This window comes from Amphiprion ocellaris, chromosome 19, assembly GCF_022539595.1.
Source record: "Amphiprion ocellaris isolate individual 3 ecotype Okinawa chromosome 19, ASM2253959v1, whole genome shotgun sequence".
NCBI lineage: Eukaryota > Metazoa > Chordata > Actinopteri > Pomacentridae > Amphiprion > Amphiprion ocellaris.
In genome coordinates this window covers 8,802,139-8,821,359 of record NC_072784.1, presented here as the reverse complement: position 1 = coordinate 8,821,359, position 19,221 = coordinate 8,802,139, and the positions used below count along the sequence as shown (strand labels likewise).

The following is a 19,221-nucleotide window of genomic DNA, read 5'->3' as shown; positions in this document are numbered from 1 at the left end:
CAGGTACCCAATTTACTTTACATCTCAAGCAAAGTCTGTTTCCTTGATACTGCTTAAGTATCATTTTCCAAGCTGTGACAAGGAAGATCTCAAACACACCCTACAGAAACAAGTGGGTTTTGTAGACACACACACACATATATATATACACATATATATGTATATACACATATATACAGTGCTTAACAAATTTATTAGACCACCACCCAGTGTAAGCTGTTTGCCAACACTGGCTTAATTAACAGTATTGCTGATACCCAAAATATTTTTTCAAGTTTCTGTAATGGTTAATCTGCCAGTATGTGCAAACTTTTTAATCAAAATGATATCTTTAATACAAAAATATAGTTCTTGTTGTTTCCAATGAATTTTCAAATTTACTGTTTTACAAAAAAGCAGAAAAAAATAGTAAAACACACTGTTATTTTGATTGAAATGCCAGATTACAGTTATTTGCTTGCATTCCTTGACAGCAAATTTTGCGTTAGTGGTCGTATGTTATTCTTGATTAAGAGATTAAGAGACTGGTACTTACAAAATGCGGCAAGGAAGAGGCCAATAAAGAAAGGTAACTGAAGCAGATGTCAGGTACCTCAAGATTTTAGAGACAGAAGAAAGACCGCTGCTGATATTCACTCAGTGACTAATGCTTCTAGATCAGAACCCGAACATGCTCGACAATGACTTTAAGCAGACGACTGAAGGAACGAGGTTTAAAGGAAAGAATAACTGCTAAGAAGTCATTATTGAGGTGTGCAAACATCCAAAATCGCCTCAAATTAGCCAGGGAGCACAAACACTGAACTGTAGATGACAGGAAGAAGGTACTCTGGATGGATAAGTCCAAGTTTGAACCCTTTGGTCAGCATTGTCGCATTTATGTTCATACAAAAGCTGGAGAACATTTTGATGCTAGATGTATTGCACCCACAGAGAAACACAGTGGAGATTCCATTCTGGTAAGGGGTTCCATTTGTGGAAACGGCATGGGCAAATTAGTTAAAATGGATGGTATCATGAACAAGAAGGTCTACCACAACATCTTGGTGCATCATGGAATCCCTTCTGGATTGAACCTCATTGATCACGGGTTCATATACCAAGAAGACAATGACCCTAAGCATACTTCAAAGCTGTGCAGAGATTACTGGACCAAGAGAAAGGAATCTGGAGTCCTGGAACTGATGGACTGGCCAAGTCAAAGTCCAGACTTGAATACTATCGAACAGATCTGGGGTTTATTGAATTCAAAAATAGATCACACAAAAGTTTCATCCTAAGTAAGTCTCTGGGAACAGCTAGAAACTATTTGGAAAAATACACGAAAGCAATGCCTTGCAAGAAAGCAAGCTGTTATCAGGGCCAAAGGAGGTCATACAAAATATTAAGATGTTTGGTTAATACATGTGAATAAGGACTATTTAGTTGTTCCAGTTTGTTATTTGCCTAATAAATAATGATCAGAGTTTTAAACAAGTTTTTGACAGACTTCTGAAATATTTGTGTTTTCTCGTTTTTATGACAGGTGGTCTAATAAATTTGTTAAGCACTGTATATATAAAATTAACGTTTATCTATGATCCAAGATGCTCCAAAAATCTTACCATTTCTTTTTACTATACGAGAAGAGTCATTTCAAGTTTTTCACATATGCTGCTGAGGCTACAGTGTTTACGAAAAGCTGAAACAGACAAAAGGCCTCCAGTTTCATGGTGGCGTTGTGGGACTGAAAATGTAGGGCTGACTAAAAACGGCAGCTACATCTAGTTAAGTTATCTTTACAAAGGTTTATCTGTCCAGTTTTAGTTAATCACTGCTAACTCATGAGTCAACTGTTACATCATGGCAGCTCACCTCCTTACATGGCATATTTAAAGGTGGTGATGCTTTATATTTGTGTCATTACAAGCCATTTTCATGAAAAATCAAAACTAGCAATCAATGTATTTTACTGAAATGTGTCTAATGTCCTTAGTCCTGAACAAATGCACTATTCCCTTCTGTTTGGGAAACAGGATTTGATAAAAACTTTAGTGACCAGCTGCTTCAGGTAATAAATGTGTCTTTACTGAAAGTGAAAGTATAGATTTAAAAGCCATTTTTAAAGATTTATGTCGTCAGAATGAGCCACTGGGATTTCAGTTGAGAGCCACAGAATGAACAAAAGTCATTAAACATTAAGAGATGGACTAGCACATTCAAGGTTATTAAAAAATTATGACAGATACAATACCATATAATAATGCTAGACCTATCTTTATATTGTTCAGAATGGACAATGCTGAAGTGCTATGAATGTATGTTTTTTGCATTCTCGTGTGACGTCACCATAATATTGGAGTGGCTGTTGACACTACCAGCATTATGGGCCATTGTCACCAACGTGCCACCATGAAGCTGGCCAGACCAGAGTCATAATACATATAGTTTTTACTAAAGTGCAAAGACCAATGTGTGCATGCTAAAATGTCTGAAGCCTGAGCAGACACCTTTTATCGTGGTAGACATTATGTTGTTATTGATTACAGAACATTAAGAATGCACCTACCGATGTTTTGATGGAGGTCACACATTTTAGCTTCTGGAGGAGTTGCTGGCTCTGGAGGGAAGACATTAAGGTCAGACATGAAGAGTGTGATTTCAAAGGTGAACAAATCTTACTTCTAAAAGCAATTTATATGTAAATAAAAGGCTTAAATTCCTGTGTGTGTATGAACTTAGCATAAAGACAGGAAGCAGGGCTAGCCTGGACTCCATTTATTGCAAACAAAACAGAGTATCTAACAGTTAATTAACTGGCAAACTGTAAGCCAGTTGGTTAGATATTAGTCTGACCCGTGCACACGCATAATCACAAAAATTTTGAGTTTGTAATTTTAGGGGGAGTTGTTGGATCTCTCGACCTGTCCAAGGCATAGCCTGCCTTTTATATGAATATCTGTATTGAGCAATTCAGAAATCACATACATTAGCTAAATTACATTAAGTATTTATTTGTTTGCAAATGTTGTGACCGCACAGACTGTCTGTACTAGAAGCGTACAAGCTGCAAGGCAAGTTTCTTTGTATAGCACAATTCATACGCAAGACAATTCAAGGTGCTTTACAATGGCAAAGAAATACATTCAGCACACAACTTTAGAATTCATTATAAAAATGATTTAAAGGTCAACATCAAAATCATACATTAGAATCATAGAAATAAAACATGTGCTGCACATGTGCTAGGAAAGAAAGTTGTGCTTAAAGCAAATGTTTCACAAGAGGAGAGATTGTACAAAGAGATTCTCAGCCATCCACACCTTTATAATTCCTCATTAGAAGAGCTCTTATTTAAGTATTCACTGCTGGACTTCAGAGAGCCCAACATGTAAGCAGCTCCTTTTTACTGTGTTTGACATGAGAGGATATGCAGTCCGCTTATCAGAAACCATGAACTGACCTTAACACTGTGACTGCTGTATTTTAACGGCAGGTGCTTTCGTGATGTATGTAACTGATATTGTGCATGCTCATATGGTTCTGTCATGGCTCACCAGGTTACTTGGTAGAACAGAGCCGTCATAGAAATTACTTCAACCTGCTATGACAATTTAAAAAGGCTGCTGTGAAGAAGTTCTGTTAACATTTTGTATCAAAAATGAAAAGTGACAGTTTGTGGTTCAGGGAGAGTTAAGTGATGCTCACCAGACTGGTGGCATGTCTGAACTTCTGAACAACTCCACTGTGACCGAGGTGCTGCAGGGAGAGCCAGAGAGGCAGCGCTCGTAGCTTGTCCACAGGCTGGCTGGGGGTTAAACCTGCTGCCAGAGACTGAACGACAAAAAACAGAGACACAGAGGAGTGAGCCAGATAGCAAAGTCAAAATCCTGGAGAGGATAAACAAAAAATGCAACAAAAGCTAACAAAACATGCACTCTTTTTTATTGTCTGATAATGAAAAGGATATGCGCTGACCAGTGCTGGGTCTTCATGTCTGTAGAGGGTGACAGCAGTTACAGCAGGCAGTCCCAGCCACTGACCTGGTGTCAGCGTCATACTGTCACTTCTGGTAGCTGCCTGGAGGGGGCAGACAAAACCATGGTGTGGAACATGAAATGTAAATTTCATTTAAATCAAAAGATGATTGTCACATAAAGTGAACTTCCTGTGTCACTATGACTAACCCAAACGTGAAGTTTGGGGCATATTTGAGTTTCAACAACTTCCGTTTTATTTTGAAATACTAAAATTCACCATGTGTGTTCCATGATGAGTTCTAACTTTACATCACTAAGGTATTTAGATGACACCAATAAAATTTTAAGCTGTACTGGTTATTTATCAAGAAAGAATTAGATAATTTACACCTCATCAAATGGAAAAACTGCTTACTGTTGGGTTTAGGGTATTGCACCAATAGGCTATTTCGTACATCTTCGGAATTCAAATTTCTTTTAAGTAGGTGAAATGTAGCACAAGGGAGTAACTTTGTTGAAATTCTCCAGTGAGCACTATGGAGCAATTGTACCACACCCATGGCTAAGACCCATAAGAAAGAAAACTTTAATCACTTATGTGTTCAGGAGACATTTGGGTGTTTTCAATGATTTGTAGCCTCTAAAAAAATAATAGCTTCCTGTTTCACACTGCATATCGTGTCGCCACGGCATTAGATGAAAGCTGCGATGCTTCATTAACTGGCATCATCAGTATTTTACGACCAAGTTTTAGGAGGAAGCGGTTCACCTGCTAGGAGTGGTCTTTCAAAGTATAGGTCCAAAAATTTCTTGTTGCTATAAATAAATACCGACTTGACTTGTTCAGGCAGGGACTTATCAAGCACGAGAAATCTCAGGCAAACTGGACTAAGCACTTTTGAGACAACAACTTTTTCATGGCAGAACATCAGTGACAGTGTAAAATTAAAATAAAACCTTACAATTTGGATGAATTTGTATCACTGAGGTCTTTAGATGACACCAGTTTAATTTGAAGTTGCTGTTATTACCCCTCGAGTAAAGTGCAAAAGCTGCAAATGGAAAAAACTGTGCAAAATGGTGTAAATAAATGATGTAAATTCAAAATGGCTCACTTCTTGTGGGACTCCTACCACTCCAAGAAGCTTTCTCATACATCTGGACTTGAAAACTGAAAAGCTTCACTGTTCAGCATCAGTGAAGTCTTATAACTAACCAGATTTTGGGTGGTACTGGTTATCCTGCAAGTTTTGGATCTAGGAGGATTTGCCATGTCTAGACATGACACACTATACACATGATTTGGTACATGGTGAAACGCAATGTATGATTATAGTAATTTTAAAGAATGGAAATAAATGTTGTAGGCTTTATCTCTTTGGAAAAGTCACGGGTTTGTACCACTATATAATGTTTCACTGTGGTAACACTATGTGTGTTATTCAGACATAACAGATGTCTGAGCCACAAAGGAAGCAGTGTCACCACTGAGGAACAGAGATTAGAATATAGCAATATGAATGCAAAAGAATGGGACCACAAACTTATTTTGACTTTGACCACGACCACTCTACATTTCTCTTTTATTATCTATTTGATAACATTAATAATGCAATCGCTGTTTTTATCTGTTTTTGTGCATTTATCATTAATTTTACATTCAAATTTACTCGTAGCCCTTCCATTTAAAAAATAAAATACAATAAGTGGATGAAAGTATTTTAACATGAGCTTACCATGATTGCAGAAGTGACCTCCCCCAGTGCCAGGGTTGCCAGGTTGACCCTGTGGAGACAAAAAAAAAAGACAGAACATCACAATAAATATAAAATACAACAGTTATCACCATTATTATTTGCATTTATAGAATTTTTTGGACAAAAATCAGTGCAGTACTTTTGGTACTTTAACGGTACTTTTAGATTGTGTTTTCTTGTTTTGTTTTTAAAGGGAAAAAACTAATTACTAAAAAAACTTAATGTGATACCATGGTCTGTATCTCCGACAGACAGAGCTCCGTTTTAGAATTGGATAGCAAAAGTGCATCATCAAGACACATCCAACATATTCTACAGTGATGAGACAGAACATAACACAACAATCTTACTTCCTAAAGTACAGAACCGTTTATGTTGGAGCCTATTAGTATTTAAAAGTTTCGCCCCAGTGCCTGGTACCCATCTATAGGTATACATCAGGCTCACATACCTATATGTCACCAATACAACGCAGCTCAAAACATGGCTTTAAACCAACCACACCTCCCCACTCTGCAACATGGCAAACACACTACTCAACAGCAGTGACCACCATTCTAAAGGACAACGTACCCTCCCACACTGCAAAACTGCTCAGGAGCTCAAGGTGTTGACTTGGCCTCCGAACTCCCCAGTTCTCAATCTAACTAAGTATCAGTGCACTAGAACAAGCCAGAGCCACAGAGGACTAACTCCACAACACCACAACGTAAAGATCCCAGGGTCAGACATCACAGTACAACTCCATAGTTCCTCTATCTATGACATAACAGGTGTGACGGCAACAAAAGTAAAGCAGACTGAAAAATGGCTCATTTAACACACCAGTTTGATAAGATATCTTAAGACTCAGCACAACGCCCGGTTCAAAGAGATTCAAAATGCTAGCAGTGGGGAACAGCAACAGCTAACTTAGTAGCAAACACTGGATACCAGAGAGAATGTCCAGAGACAACTGGCAGGCAGTAAATATTAATAGCAGCTCCTACAACATCAGTTTGGATGACCACTTTTGTCAGGTGTTACCAGGATTTTGTCACCTTCTCAGCATGTAAGTATGAGTTTCATAACCTTCACCACGTAACAAAAGCCGTGTCACTGTAGGTGCATGACTTGTCATGAAAAACCACATCACTAAACCACAAGCAGAGCAATTTCAAGGCTCAGACACCTGATATTACAGACGCAATCTTCAAAGTTGCTGCATTTTTGCTTGGTATAAATAAAGTGGTATCTATGCTTCCTTGAAATCCATATGATATACCCAACTGTTTCCTATTGCTTCCACTCTTTTTGCTTACGCACAGACAGGAGGTCATCTCACTGTCACGATAAAAAGCAAAGAAGTATATTTCACAAATTGTTGAACTTTTTCCTCCAGACCATCTACTATAGAGGGTGACAGAGGTGACCCACCCCTCCACATGAAGCCACAAGCTGTACTGATCACACAGGTCCCTTAGACGGCCCAACTTGTCTGTATGTCCTGCTCCAGGGGTACCTGAGGGGGAAAAAACCACATGATTACCTTAATTAAGTCCAAATGAACTAATTCAAACCGCAGAAACATTTCTCATAAACAGTTGATCTATTGGTAAATAAAATATCTTTAACTCCTGTGATACCACATACACACATTGTGCAAAGTACAATGTTTGAACTGTAACTGTACTTCACCTGCATTGGCAATCAATAGCAAAGGAAGCTTCCCAGCTTCTTTGTCCTCTTTGATTAGTTTTTCCAACAGGGCAACATCCTGACAGTGAGAAACATGGTCTGGGTCAAAATCAATTTCATTTAAACTGCCTGATAGCCGTGTAGTTTTATAAGCAGTGTCTTACCATTTGGTGTTGGGATCCAAAGACAGTGTTACATGGCACCGTGCACAAACTGGAGAGAGGCAGGCCAAGCTAATGAGACAAAGACCGGCATGAAAATGGCTTTCTGCTGTGCATGCAACAATATGTGTATGTAGGGTTCAAGACATTATACATGACGATATACACATTATATGCAACTGGGTTGCCAGAGTCTAGATGATACTAGTTGTGCTACCAAAAGAGGCAAGTTTTAAATTAAATTTCTTGATGAAATTCACAAGTAATTCCATCCAGGAAAACAAAGGGTGTTCAATGGCAACTCTAATTCTAAAATCGCAGTAGCAGTAGTAGTGGTTGGGACCTGGCTAATCTTGCTACCAAAAAAAACCCCTTTATGTCTTTTCAGGTATGTTCATGAAATTTTCACCCATAGAGGCTTTAATCTTCATGATTTATGTGGTGTAGGTTTGTGCGTTTCACCCTTCCTACCTGAGTGCACAGGTGCTGTGCCAGACCAGGCCTGCAGGATGCACTCTGGTAGATGATTGGCTGTTTGGAGCTTAGGACTGTATAGCCCTCCGAGGCATATTCTTGGTAGCGGGCGTTGATGACCAGCCGACACACTTTTACGAGGCCATCCCTGTCATCGTCATGAAAGCAGGCGGAACCGTTCTCATACCTGAAGGGCAGATAGATTAAAAGACAAAGTTCAATACTAGCGGTGTAGGAGCGCCATGTGACTTTATTTTGTCCTGTAGGAGAATGCATCATTATACTCATGTCAGTATCATAAAATTCTTCACTAAGCAACAACAAAATGTCCCGTACTAAGACAAACAGAAATTGTGAGGCTCAAAAACTACCTACAATTATGAACAAAAGCTTTCCTACACTTGCAAAGACCATGTACAGAGCAGTGAAAAAGTATGCAGAAGAAATCTTCTATTTTTTTTAATATTTCTCACGCTTAAATGTTCCAGATCATCAAAGTCATACTTATATTTATTGAATATCAGACAGAGACAACCCATGAAACACAAAATGTGGTTTTAAATGATGGGTTTATTAAAGCTTTATTGAAAAACTATATCACCCCTGTGAAAATGTAATTGCCCCCCCAAACTTAATAACTGGATGGGCCCGTTTGGCAGCAACAACTGCAGTTAAATGTTTGTGATAACTTGGGATCAGTCTTTTACATTGCCATAGAGGAATGTTGGTCCACTCTTCTCTGCAGAATAGTTTTAATATGGGCACATTAAATTGCTTACAAGCACAAACTGCCCTGTTAAGGTCTTGCCACAGCATCTCAAGTGGATTAAAGTCCGGACTTTGACTAGGCTACTCCAAAACCTTCATTTTGCTCTTTTTCAGCCATTCAGAGGTAGACTTGCTTGTGTGCTTTGACTCATTGTCATTATGACAATTCATCCAGGTCCTGTGGAAGTAAAGCAGCCCCAAACCATCACACTACCACCACCATGTTTCACTGTTGGTATCATGTTCTTCTTCTGGAATGCACAATGCATCGGCTTTACACCAGATGTAATGCGACCGTTGAGGTTCGTCTTGGTTCTTTTGTGACCCCTTGGAAAGAGAAATGTTGGTTGTTGGTCCACTCCTGGGAAGGTTCATCATTTTTCCATGTTTTCTCCATTTGTAGATAATGTCTCTCACTATGGTTCACTGGAGTCCTGCCACCTTAGTAATGACTTTGTAACCCTCCAGACTGATAAATGTCAACTGCTTTGTTTCAAAACTGTTTTTGAATCTCTTTAGAATGTGGAATCATGTGCTGGTTTTTGAGATCTTTTCGCCTACTTTACAATGCCAGATAGATTCTGTTTAAGTGATGTTTAGATTCAATAAGCCTGGCAGGAATCTTATATGAGTGTGGTTGGTGAAATTTTACCCAACTGCCAAATTAATTTGGTCATTTTTTTTGTAGCTAAGGCAGGCAATTACCTTTTCACACATGTAATGGTGGGTCTGGACAGAATTTTCCCTTCAGTCAGTGAAATCCTTTTTTAAAAACTGCTATTTGTGTTTTCTTAGGTTATCTTTGCCTTATATTAAAATTAGTTTGATGATCGGACACATTTAAGTGCAACAAATATGCAAAAATAAAAGGAATCTGTAGGGGGGCAAATATGTTTTCACAGCACTGTATGTATGACAAGATTTTGACCAAGAGGAAGAAGATTGAGTAGCTCTAACAGGGGAGCAAATTAGGGGCATAAATGGTGGTTAGAGTTAAGGGTGTGTAATATGGTGATCCTGATACAGTGATATAGCAGTCATTATACCCTGCAATAACCTTAGAAACAATAAGGGATGTGGATCTGTGAATAAGAACTGCAGTGCCACGAGCTTTAATGTGGAATGATACAATTCAACCACCTATTGCTTTTTTGAGTTTTGAGTGATCTACAGTCCTTAGAGGAGTTTCCTGTAGAAATTCAACATTTACCCTACGGTTGTGAAGGTTGGAGAGAACTTTCTTAACAGGATGATTAAGACCCTTGCAATTTAATCTGATAAAGCTGACCTGGCAATCACATATCCCAGGACAGTCAGATAGAGTTTCCACTGAGGGTTTCTTACAAAAGGGTGAGTCAGCTGAAGTGCGAGTTACATATAGATAAACGTCCTGCAGTAAATATGTGACAGATATTGCAAGAGTTTGTGGGAGTTGCAGCAACCTGCAGGTAGTGAGATTGTGCTGTTACATTAAGCAGTATAGTAAGCAACTCCGCTCCTGCAAATGTTGCTGTTCGGTGTTCTAATGATGGCACAAACGCATAAAACCAACGATTTCTACAAATAAACAGCTGCACTGCTGGATTGTACCTGAAGAGCCTGCACAGCCACATTGTTGTGTCAGACAGTATCCGAGTGGTCAGCTTCCGCAGTCGCTCTCTGTCCAGCACTGAGATGTAGGCTGCCAGGCTGTGACCCAGCAATGCCATGTGACCCTGTTCACCCACATTCAGCAACCTACTGGAGACACCAAACAACAGCATTATCACACACTTTAAAGTTTAGTTTATTAGTTTATTTAATAGGGACAGTGCATATTAATGAACACATGCAACAATAGCAGTGTAAATATGCCAGATTATAGCAGAAATGCTAATTTCCATCTGTAGTCCCCAGGCAGGTGACAGAAAAAGAGAAACACATCACAATACAAACAGAAGGAGAGTTACACTAAAAATGTTCACAGGCCTGGTTTTCCTTAAGCCACTGTTTTAGGTGAAGCTTAAATGTGGCAAGTGTTGGAGTTTCTCTAATAGATGATGGAAGACTATTCCAGTACTTGGTGCCTTTTACAGAGAGCACAGTCTTTGCAAATTTTGTGCGTCTGTATGGCACATGACAGTCTCCTCGTGCCATGGCCCTGGTAGCCATCCCACTCACGGTTTTCCTTTTGATGAACTCCTGTAGTGGAGGAGGTGCGAGGCCATTCAAAACTTTGTATACAAAACAAGCATTTTTAAAATTAACAAAATTGTCAAAACTAAGAAAGTTATACTTGTCTAAGACAGTACAATGATGAACTGAAAATGGTTTCATGTCTAGAATTTTTATGGCTTTTTTAAAAAGAGATTCAATTGATTTAAGTGTTGTGCCATCAGCAAGTGACCATGTGGTCATACAGTACTCTATATGAGAAAAAATCATTGAGTGTAAAAACATCTGTGCAGCATATAGAGTCATGAAGGGTCTTACCTGTCTAAAATTTGCAACATTAAAATTAACAGTTTTAGTGAGGCGCTTAATGTGTTAAACTGAGGATCCATTCATGTCTTATCTGTTCTCTAAATCTGACTGCAACATTTTTAGTAGTATTACCAGGAACAATGGGTAAATAAACAGAGATGACATAACTTAGCTGTTTAAATGTTTAAAAAAAAAAAATCACAATTTAAGGTCCTAAGCACATAAAAGTACTCTAAATAAGCTTGCACCAGGTTCTGACTATTCAATTAAATTAAATTGTGTTTCTATAGAGCAGAGAGAAGTCAAGGATGGAAACCAATAACAAAATCTGACAGGAATTAAAACAAACTGGACAGACATAAATGCAGCATGGTTGAAAAAACAGTATTCAGATGAGCAAGTTGTTAGAAAATATAATCAAAATGATATCTTTTTAGTGTTTAGATGTGTAGAGTAGTGTGAAAAATGCAGAGTTTGTAGAGCTTGTTCAAATGTGTAAAGTAATATATCTTCAGTAATACCTTTTGGAAAAATGGGACCAAAATAAACAACATTTCTCAATTTTTGTCAAATAAATCATCAAGAAATTCAACTACATTTTTTATTTTGTTATGGCACTTTAACTGTGTTATAGTGAACAAAAAACATTTGTGAGTTCTCTCTTCTTCTAGCCATGGTTGTGCTGTTTCCATAGAGCTGCAGGAATTATAAAAATATTAAGTAATTGCTGATTAGTTCTACTTACTGTAGTGTGGGCTTCTCCCCGTCCTCCTCCTCGTCGTTAATAAGGTTGTGAACTAGGTGCAGTAAAGTGGAGACATCCTGACCGCTGAACAACAAACACACAAACACATAACAGGCTGCAGTCACTCAGCTTTGGCAAAACAAATCTCCTCCCACCTCATAATTTCTAAACTTGATGCAATCTCTGTAAGCTACCAGATTGTGAAAGTACTCAGATCTTTTATATAAGTACTTTTATAAGTACTAATAGTTCTGTGATGTGAATTGGTTTCTCTGTATATTGTGTGTGTCTTACTCTCCCTGCAGAGGTCCAGGGATTCCAGTACTGCCGAAATGCTGCCTCCTGGTTCCTGACTCCAGTTCTCTAAACAGAATCACACCACAAACACATGAAGATCTAACAATGCTTCAGTTCAGTACATTTTATGATGTTGCATTCCTGGAATATATTGTTTCTTCACATGTTTAGTTAATTTGCGCTGTTGTGCTTCCTTATGAAAAGGTCAAATGTCTGTTATATTAAAAAGCACCAGATGCAGAATGGTCAGTAATCAAGTGCCTGAAACAGAAGTCAAAGCTCTAAGAATACACCACCCTTCCCTGAAATCACAGGATCAGAAAGGCAATATTGTACCTTGTATTATTGTTTTGTAATTACAAGAATAAAGACAACATTCTGTAACTTTACCCTTGTCCATCTCCTAGGATCCTCATGGCCTCATTCAGATTTTTTCCAACTTGAGTCAGTGTGGAGTCCACCATCATTGAAGATGTGTGTGAGCTTGCTGGAAGAGAGTTAAAAAGACTGTTAACGCTGTCTTTTCAAAATTCCACATACTAAAGTGTGGATGCATATCAAGAAGATATAAGAAGCAAAAAGCACGAGACAAAATGAAGCTATAAAAAGACCAAATCCACGGGTAGCTCTACTTCTCCGTTTAAAATACCCATAAGGTATTCAAGTCAGGCAACATACTAGGTCAGGTCATAGTTTCCCTTTTTTTTTTTTTTTATAAAGAAACTTTTTCTGTGACTTTGGAACATTATAATGCTGGAATATTTCTCTTCTGTCTGAGTCATCTTGTCAGTCAGTGTTTTGGTGTATTGACAGGCATCAACAGTATCTATAAATGCTATTTCTTCAACATTTTTTGCACTCATGCAGCCCCATATCATCACATTTCCACCTCCGTGCTTCACTGTCAGAACTATGCATTCACTACAGTAGTCCTGGCCGGGTTCATGCAAATCATGCTGGACCCAGTCAAATGTATTTCAGTCTCATCTCACTAAAGAACGTGCTCCCAACATTCGTCCAGGTTTCTTGTCATGTTCTTAATGTTTCATTTGCAGTTGTATGCTGAAGCACAAGCATGTTTTTTATAGCTAATCATGCGTTGATTGGCAGGAACTTCCGGGATGAGGTGAAAATACAGCACTGCATTCACATGGGTGTGGACGCTTCATTTGCACGTTGGCCGTGTGTTTACTTGACACACCTGCTGTACAAAGGCAGTCGACTCATAGTTCTGTAATGCACTTCCTGTTATATAATACTGAACAAGTTGAGCTGCTTAATAATTGCCCTTAAGACAGGATTAGAGCTGTGCCCATCAGAAATATCAATATATAATATCTGATAACATTCAACTGATAAATGCATACTTGTGAAGAGGAAATACAACTTCAAAGTAGAAATGACACATTTATTTTTAGGTTTTACAGTTTTAAAATATTTGACATTTAGGTGATATTGCACAGGGCTGTAAATACTGGTGTTATACAGAGCATTTTCCAATTACAACTCCACTTCCAGAATTAAGAAATTTTGTTGTAATAACCTTTTATTGATTTTAGTGGTGGGACGTGATCAAAAAATGTAATTAATTAGAGGCTTTGTAATTAATCACGATTAATCACGCTTTGCCAAATAGCAACATTTGAACAAAATTTTTCAATTCAAATAAATTTTGGTTGACGACTGAATCAATGATTAGATATAAAGGTAAACTTAAACAACAAAAATGTTTGTTAAATTTATATTTATCTGCATTTTTCATCTGTCTACTACATTCACAGATTACTGCAAACAGTGCAATTACAGCGATTATATTCCACATTTTAAGACTTTTTGTAAACTCATGCACTTTCAATGTCTTGAAAAGTGATCTATTATGGGATGGCTGCACCGGTAGCCAGTATCAGGACTGCCGTAGCTAACGTATGTTGCATCGCCCCGGAGCTCATTTGCATAAAGTAGTTTATGCAAATGCTGCACTGGGAGCGGAGGTCAGAAGTAATGCGAACACTTTCATTAAACGTCTAAACTAGCCGTCATTGAACTGAAACAAGGACAGATTCAGGAGCTTATTTCTGAAATGCTTTCAGAAATACTTTTTGCTGAACAGTTTTCGTAATAAAAGAGAAAATTTGCAACCAAGCCGACATGTTGGTCCGACATATCTGCGCTGATTCACTCTCTATCACAGCTGGCAAACAGACTTTAGGTTCATTACCGCCACCTACAGGGCTGGAGTGTTCATCAGTGTTACCAGTGTGCCAGAAATGAGGGAACTTCGGTGCAATTAAATGCGTTATTTTTTTACGTGTTATTTTTTGTGTAATTAATTAATCGTAATTAATGCGTTAAAGTCCCAGCCTTTCTTTTTGACAAGCATGTATAGTCTGCAAGAACCATGAGAATCATCTGACATAATGTGAGATGGAAAGAGAGGAAAGGGAAGCAAATATCACTCATAGCTGGGTTCTGAGCATCGTCCTGTGAAGCAGTTATCAGCTAATACTCTGTTATTGCAACAATTAAGATCATTGCATTCTCTTGCTCAGTGACCAACAATAAATGTTGCATCCCTGAATAAATGAAAGAAGACACATTTTTAAACTTAATTAGGAACTATGTTGAATTTACCAAGAGTGTTGGCAGGACATTATAATTAATCTGTACGGCAAACCCTTGCTATTATAGGGATGAGGGACTAAAGATGAAATGTTATGTTGTTTTAATCTCTTCATGTAAATGAATGAATGTATGTACTTTCCAAGTATATTTAAATAGATAAAGCATCTCCAATATTTTAAGCTATTAGGTTCAGAAAATTGTGACATTGAATTATAATGTCCTACAAAAAGAAAATACACGTTGGATTCTCAGTGCACCATAATATTAAAATTCCTCTGATTCTACACTGCCAAAGTTCATTTCCAAATGCGATACTTTTTGTCAAGGATTTGTTGTTAATAGGAGCATATATACAACAGACAAACAACAGAAGTGGGTCACCCCTGTGCAATATCACCTAATGTGAAATGATTCTAAACTGTATCACCTTACAGTAATGGCATTTTTGTAATTTGAACCGCAGGCTTTTCCACTTCAAAACCATCAAAAACAAATACTTTTGAAAGACTATACCAGGAAATGCAGGCCCCAAAGTAGGAACTCAGTGCAACAGAAGTGAATACACTCGTGAATACACACAAAAGTTGGAAACTCTGTGATCACTGAAATAAAACAGCACACCTGTGAGTTTTCACAGCTCGTTTTATGACTTCAACAAGGTTATAAAATGAGCTGTGAACATCAGAACTTCCTTAAATTTGGACCTACGGGCTGAATCTATTTGCATGTCTGTATCAGACTTTCACATGTAAAAGAATTGCCCGATGAACCAAACAACACTGTATTTATCCTTCAGTGCTGATGAACTATTGTATGTGTCATGTAACCAGTCAAACAGTGCTGTGAACAGGACGTTGCTTGAGACCACAGAGAGGGGGAGGCGACTGCAACAAGGTCAAAGTATAATCACCCTATCCTAGTACGTATATTTATGTCACCAATGTTTCACTACAGTTTTTTTTTAACCCTGTTTTATGCTTATATTTGCCAACCTGCTTCCTTAAACTATTATTGTTAATGGTCTAGGTATGTATGTGTAATCTGTTTTCCTGTCAAATACCACTAACAATAAAACAAAATAAAATAAAATAGACCTATTTTTCATAGTTGCTTTGAAGTGGAGAAATAAAAAGAAACAGAAAAGCAAAAAAAAAAGGCCCATTTGGTCGTTTTTTTTTTATTCATTTAAAACTGAGAGAAAATGAAAAATAAATGACAAATTGGTCTGCTTTCTGCTTTTTCATTTAAAACAAAGTATTAGATTATATCAGACCAAAAATCAATTTTCAATTTTCAGTGATTCTTGTTTTTTATTTACTGGTTTAAAACTGCAAAACATAGAATGAACCACACATGGATTGTACCCAGATGGGTAATGTGAGCATTACTACTAGTAGTAGTAGTTGTCCTGATAATATGGGTATTATATATTACAATATATACACTCACTGGCCACTTTATTAGGTACACCTAGCCAGTAAAATGTTGAACTCCCCTTGACCTTCAGAACTGCCTTAATTCTTCATGGCATACTTTCAACAAGGTGTTGGAAACATTCCTTAGAGATTTTGGTCCATATTGACATGATATCGTGACACAGTTGCTCCAGATTTACAAGGCAGGATGGATCCATGCTTTCATGTTTTTTAAGCCAAATTCTGACCCTAACATCTGAATGTTGCAGCTGAAATTAAGACTTATCAAATCAGACAACATTTTTCCAGTCTTCTGTCCAATTTTGGTGAACCTGTGCCAATTGCAGCCTCAGTTTCCTGTGCTTAGCTGACAGGAGTGGCACTGTCAGCTAAGAACAGTGTGGTCTTCTGCTGCTGAAGTCCATCTTCTTCAAGGTTCAACATGTTGTGCATTCAGTATTCCGCATTCCTTGGTTGTAACAAGTGGTTGAGTTACTGTTGCCTTTCTATCATCTCCAACCAGTCTGCCCATTCTCGTCTGATCTCTCACAAGGGATTTTCTTCCACACAACTATATTCTCTTTTTCGGACCATTCTCTGTAAACCCTAGAGATTGTTGAGCATGAAATCCCAGTAGATCAGCAGTTTGTGAAATACTCAAACTAGTCCATCTTGCACTAACAACCATGCCAAGTCCAAAGTCACTTAAATCCCCTTTCTTCCTCATTCTGATGCTTGGTTTGAACTTCAGCAAGTTGTCTTGACCACGTCCACATGCCTAAATGCACTGAGTTGCAGCCATGTGATTGGCTGATTATCTAATAGTGTTAACAAGCAATTAAACAGGTGTACCTAATGAAGTGGCCGGGGAGTGTATATTGTGGTAATTAATGATAGTATTGCAGAGGCTCGTTGACCCAGAAACAGTGTTATTACTGCATTATTATTAATCAGTACCGTATCACATTATATTAATTACACTGAGAGTTTCGTGTTTACATCATGGACGTTTTTCTGGTAAGTGCACTGCAGCTGTCAGGTTCCTGCGGAGGACTGAAGCTGTCAGGAGCACAGCGTCAGCAGCTGTTCTCTCTTATTGGACACACACGGCAAGCTCCACTCCAAAACACGGGTTTCCTGGAGCTTCCACGCGGCGGTGTGTCAGCACCGACACACAGGGCTAGCTAAAGACACCTCCAACGTCTCTTTCAGCAACTTACCGTCACTGCATTCAGCTGACAGCATGACAGGCTCTGCTTCTCCGTGACGCAGGGAATTTGTGGCGAAGCACTGCCGCGGCGTCTCTTCGGTGGGTTTCGGGAACGCTGCGTGTTGAAATGTTGACTTTGACACGTATTTACTGTTCCTGCTCCGTATCCCGCAGCACCGAGCCGGACAGTTTACTTCCTGGACCTGCCGCACGTTCCACGCTGGCGGCGCCGACGTCACATTCTGTCACAGGACTGGCCAATCGGAGCGCAACTGATGACGACAGCGGATGTTTTTATATATTAATTCATTTTAGGCTCCTTCGAAGTGAACTGCGCCTAAAAAGTGGACGAGAGCAGGCCATGGCAGCGTGAGGCGGAGTTAAAAGTCTCATGACCATAGACTGTCAAGGAAAGACGGACGTAGCAAACGTCCCGGAACAGTGAAGCCAACCCGAAAGTTTCAAAAACCGGCAATACTGCCGCCAGGGGCTGGCCGCAAAAAGCCTCAGCTCCCATAGACACCGATTCAAAACCCAAATTGAGAGGTCGAGGAAAAGACTGATTATCATACAGGTCAAGATATTTTTTGTTAATTTCCCATGGTCCACATGAAAATAATTCAACAGTAGTTTAATATAACGTGTGAACATTTTACTAATAACTAATAGGTTGTCGTTAGTTATCAGTGGAGTAGCAGCACATTTTCCACAGACGGTTTTACTGTCTGTTGGCTTCAGTTCAATGTATTTAGGATCTCTTCTTTGGCTGATTGTAGCAGCAGACCCTGAAAGGACCCCGATAGCCTGTTTGATAACTGAATGTTAAATTTGTTTGTTTGGCAGTGTAACATGCCAGTTTATACGTGTTGACACATGAAGATTAGGCATGTTAACCTCTTAATTGTTAAGTTATTTACATTTATTTTGTTTTGTTTTTTAAAAAGAGGTCTGCTCAGCAGGCGAATCACTATGAAAGAACATGACTAGAATCTACTATCTAACCAGATAGTTACTGTAGATGTCATTGTCTTAGTCTCCAGTTCTACTGTAAAGAGCACTGAAGTTATTTTTTGATGAGGATATGTCGTTCAACATTCATATAAAGCAAATCTGTAGGAACACTTTCTTTCATCCACTTAATATCATAAAAATCAGAAACATCCAGTCTCAGAGTGATGCTGAGAAACTATCCCATGCATTTACAACTTCTAGACTTGCCGACTGTAATTCCTTGTCAACAGGATGTCCCAATAATTCTCTTAAAAACCTCCAGCTGAGTTCTGACAGGAACCACTAACAGAGATCACACTTTTCCCATATTAGCTTCTCTTCATCGACCCATTGTGAAAATCTAGGTTAGAATGTAAAATCCTGCTTCTCACATATAAAACTCTTAATGACCAGCTCCATCGTATTCTAAATACCTTGTTGTGCTCTCAGACCGCAGGTTTACTTGTGGTTCCCAGAGTTTCCAGAAGTAGAATGGGAGGCAGAGCCTTCAGTTATCCTCTGTTGTGGAATCAGCTCCCAGTTTGGCTTTGGGAGGCAGATACCCTCTCTACTTTTAAGATTAGGTTTAAAACCTTCAACTTTGATAAAGCTTAGAGTTAGAGCTGCTCAGGTTCACCTATTTGGTTCAGTGTCAGATTGTGGGCTGTTGCTAGCAGCTTCTC

The 19,221-nt window shown here is 38.6% G+C and overlaps 1 protein-coding gene across 4 annotated transcripts in view; it reads right to left on the bottom strand.

The window, feature by feature from the left end:
- pdxdc1 (pyridoxal-dependent decarboxylase domain containing 1) overlaps positions 1-17,865 on the bottom strand; it is a 35,378-nt gene extending 17,513 nt beyond the window's left edge. Inside the window, exons 1-13 of one of the 4 annotated variants that reach the window (XM_055005242.1) lie at positions 17,559-17,865; positions 12,692-12,788; positions 12,299-12,367; positions 12,005-12,088; positions 10,387-10,533; positions 8,026-8,215; positions 7,558-7,626; positions 7,394-7,472; positions 7,133-7,217; positions 5,696-5,744; positions 3,958-4,059; positions 3,688-3,813; positions 2,549-2,599 (exon numbers count right to left, since the gene is read on the bottom strand). In XM_055005242.1, the coding sequence (XP_054861217.1) occupies positions 2,549-2,599; positions 3,688-3,813; positions 3,958-4,059; positions 5,696-5,744; positions 7,133-7,217; positions 7,394-7,472; positions 7,558-7,626; positions 8,026-8,215; positions 10,387-10,533; positions 12,005-12,088; positions 12,299-12,367; positions 12,692-12,788; positions 17,559-17,583 (1,173 nt within the window). In that variant the 5' untranslated portion in view covers positions 17,584-17,865. Of the gene's footprint in view, positions 1-2,548; positions 2,600-3,687; positions 3,814-3,957; positions 4,060-5,695; positions 5,745-7,132; positions 7,218-7,393; positions 7,473-7,557; positions 7,627-8,025; positions 8,216-10,386; positions 10,537-12,004; positions 12,089-12,298; positions 12,368-12,691; positions 12,789-17,558 lie in introns of all 4 variants that reach the window. The other 3 variants (XM_055005241.1, XM_023295761.3, XM_023295760.3) reach the window with 3 other exon arrangements.
- Positions 17,866-19,221: the final 1,356 nt, after the last annotated feature.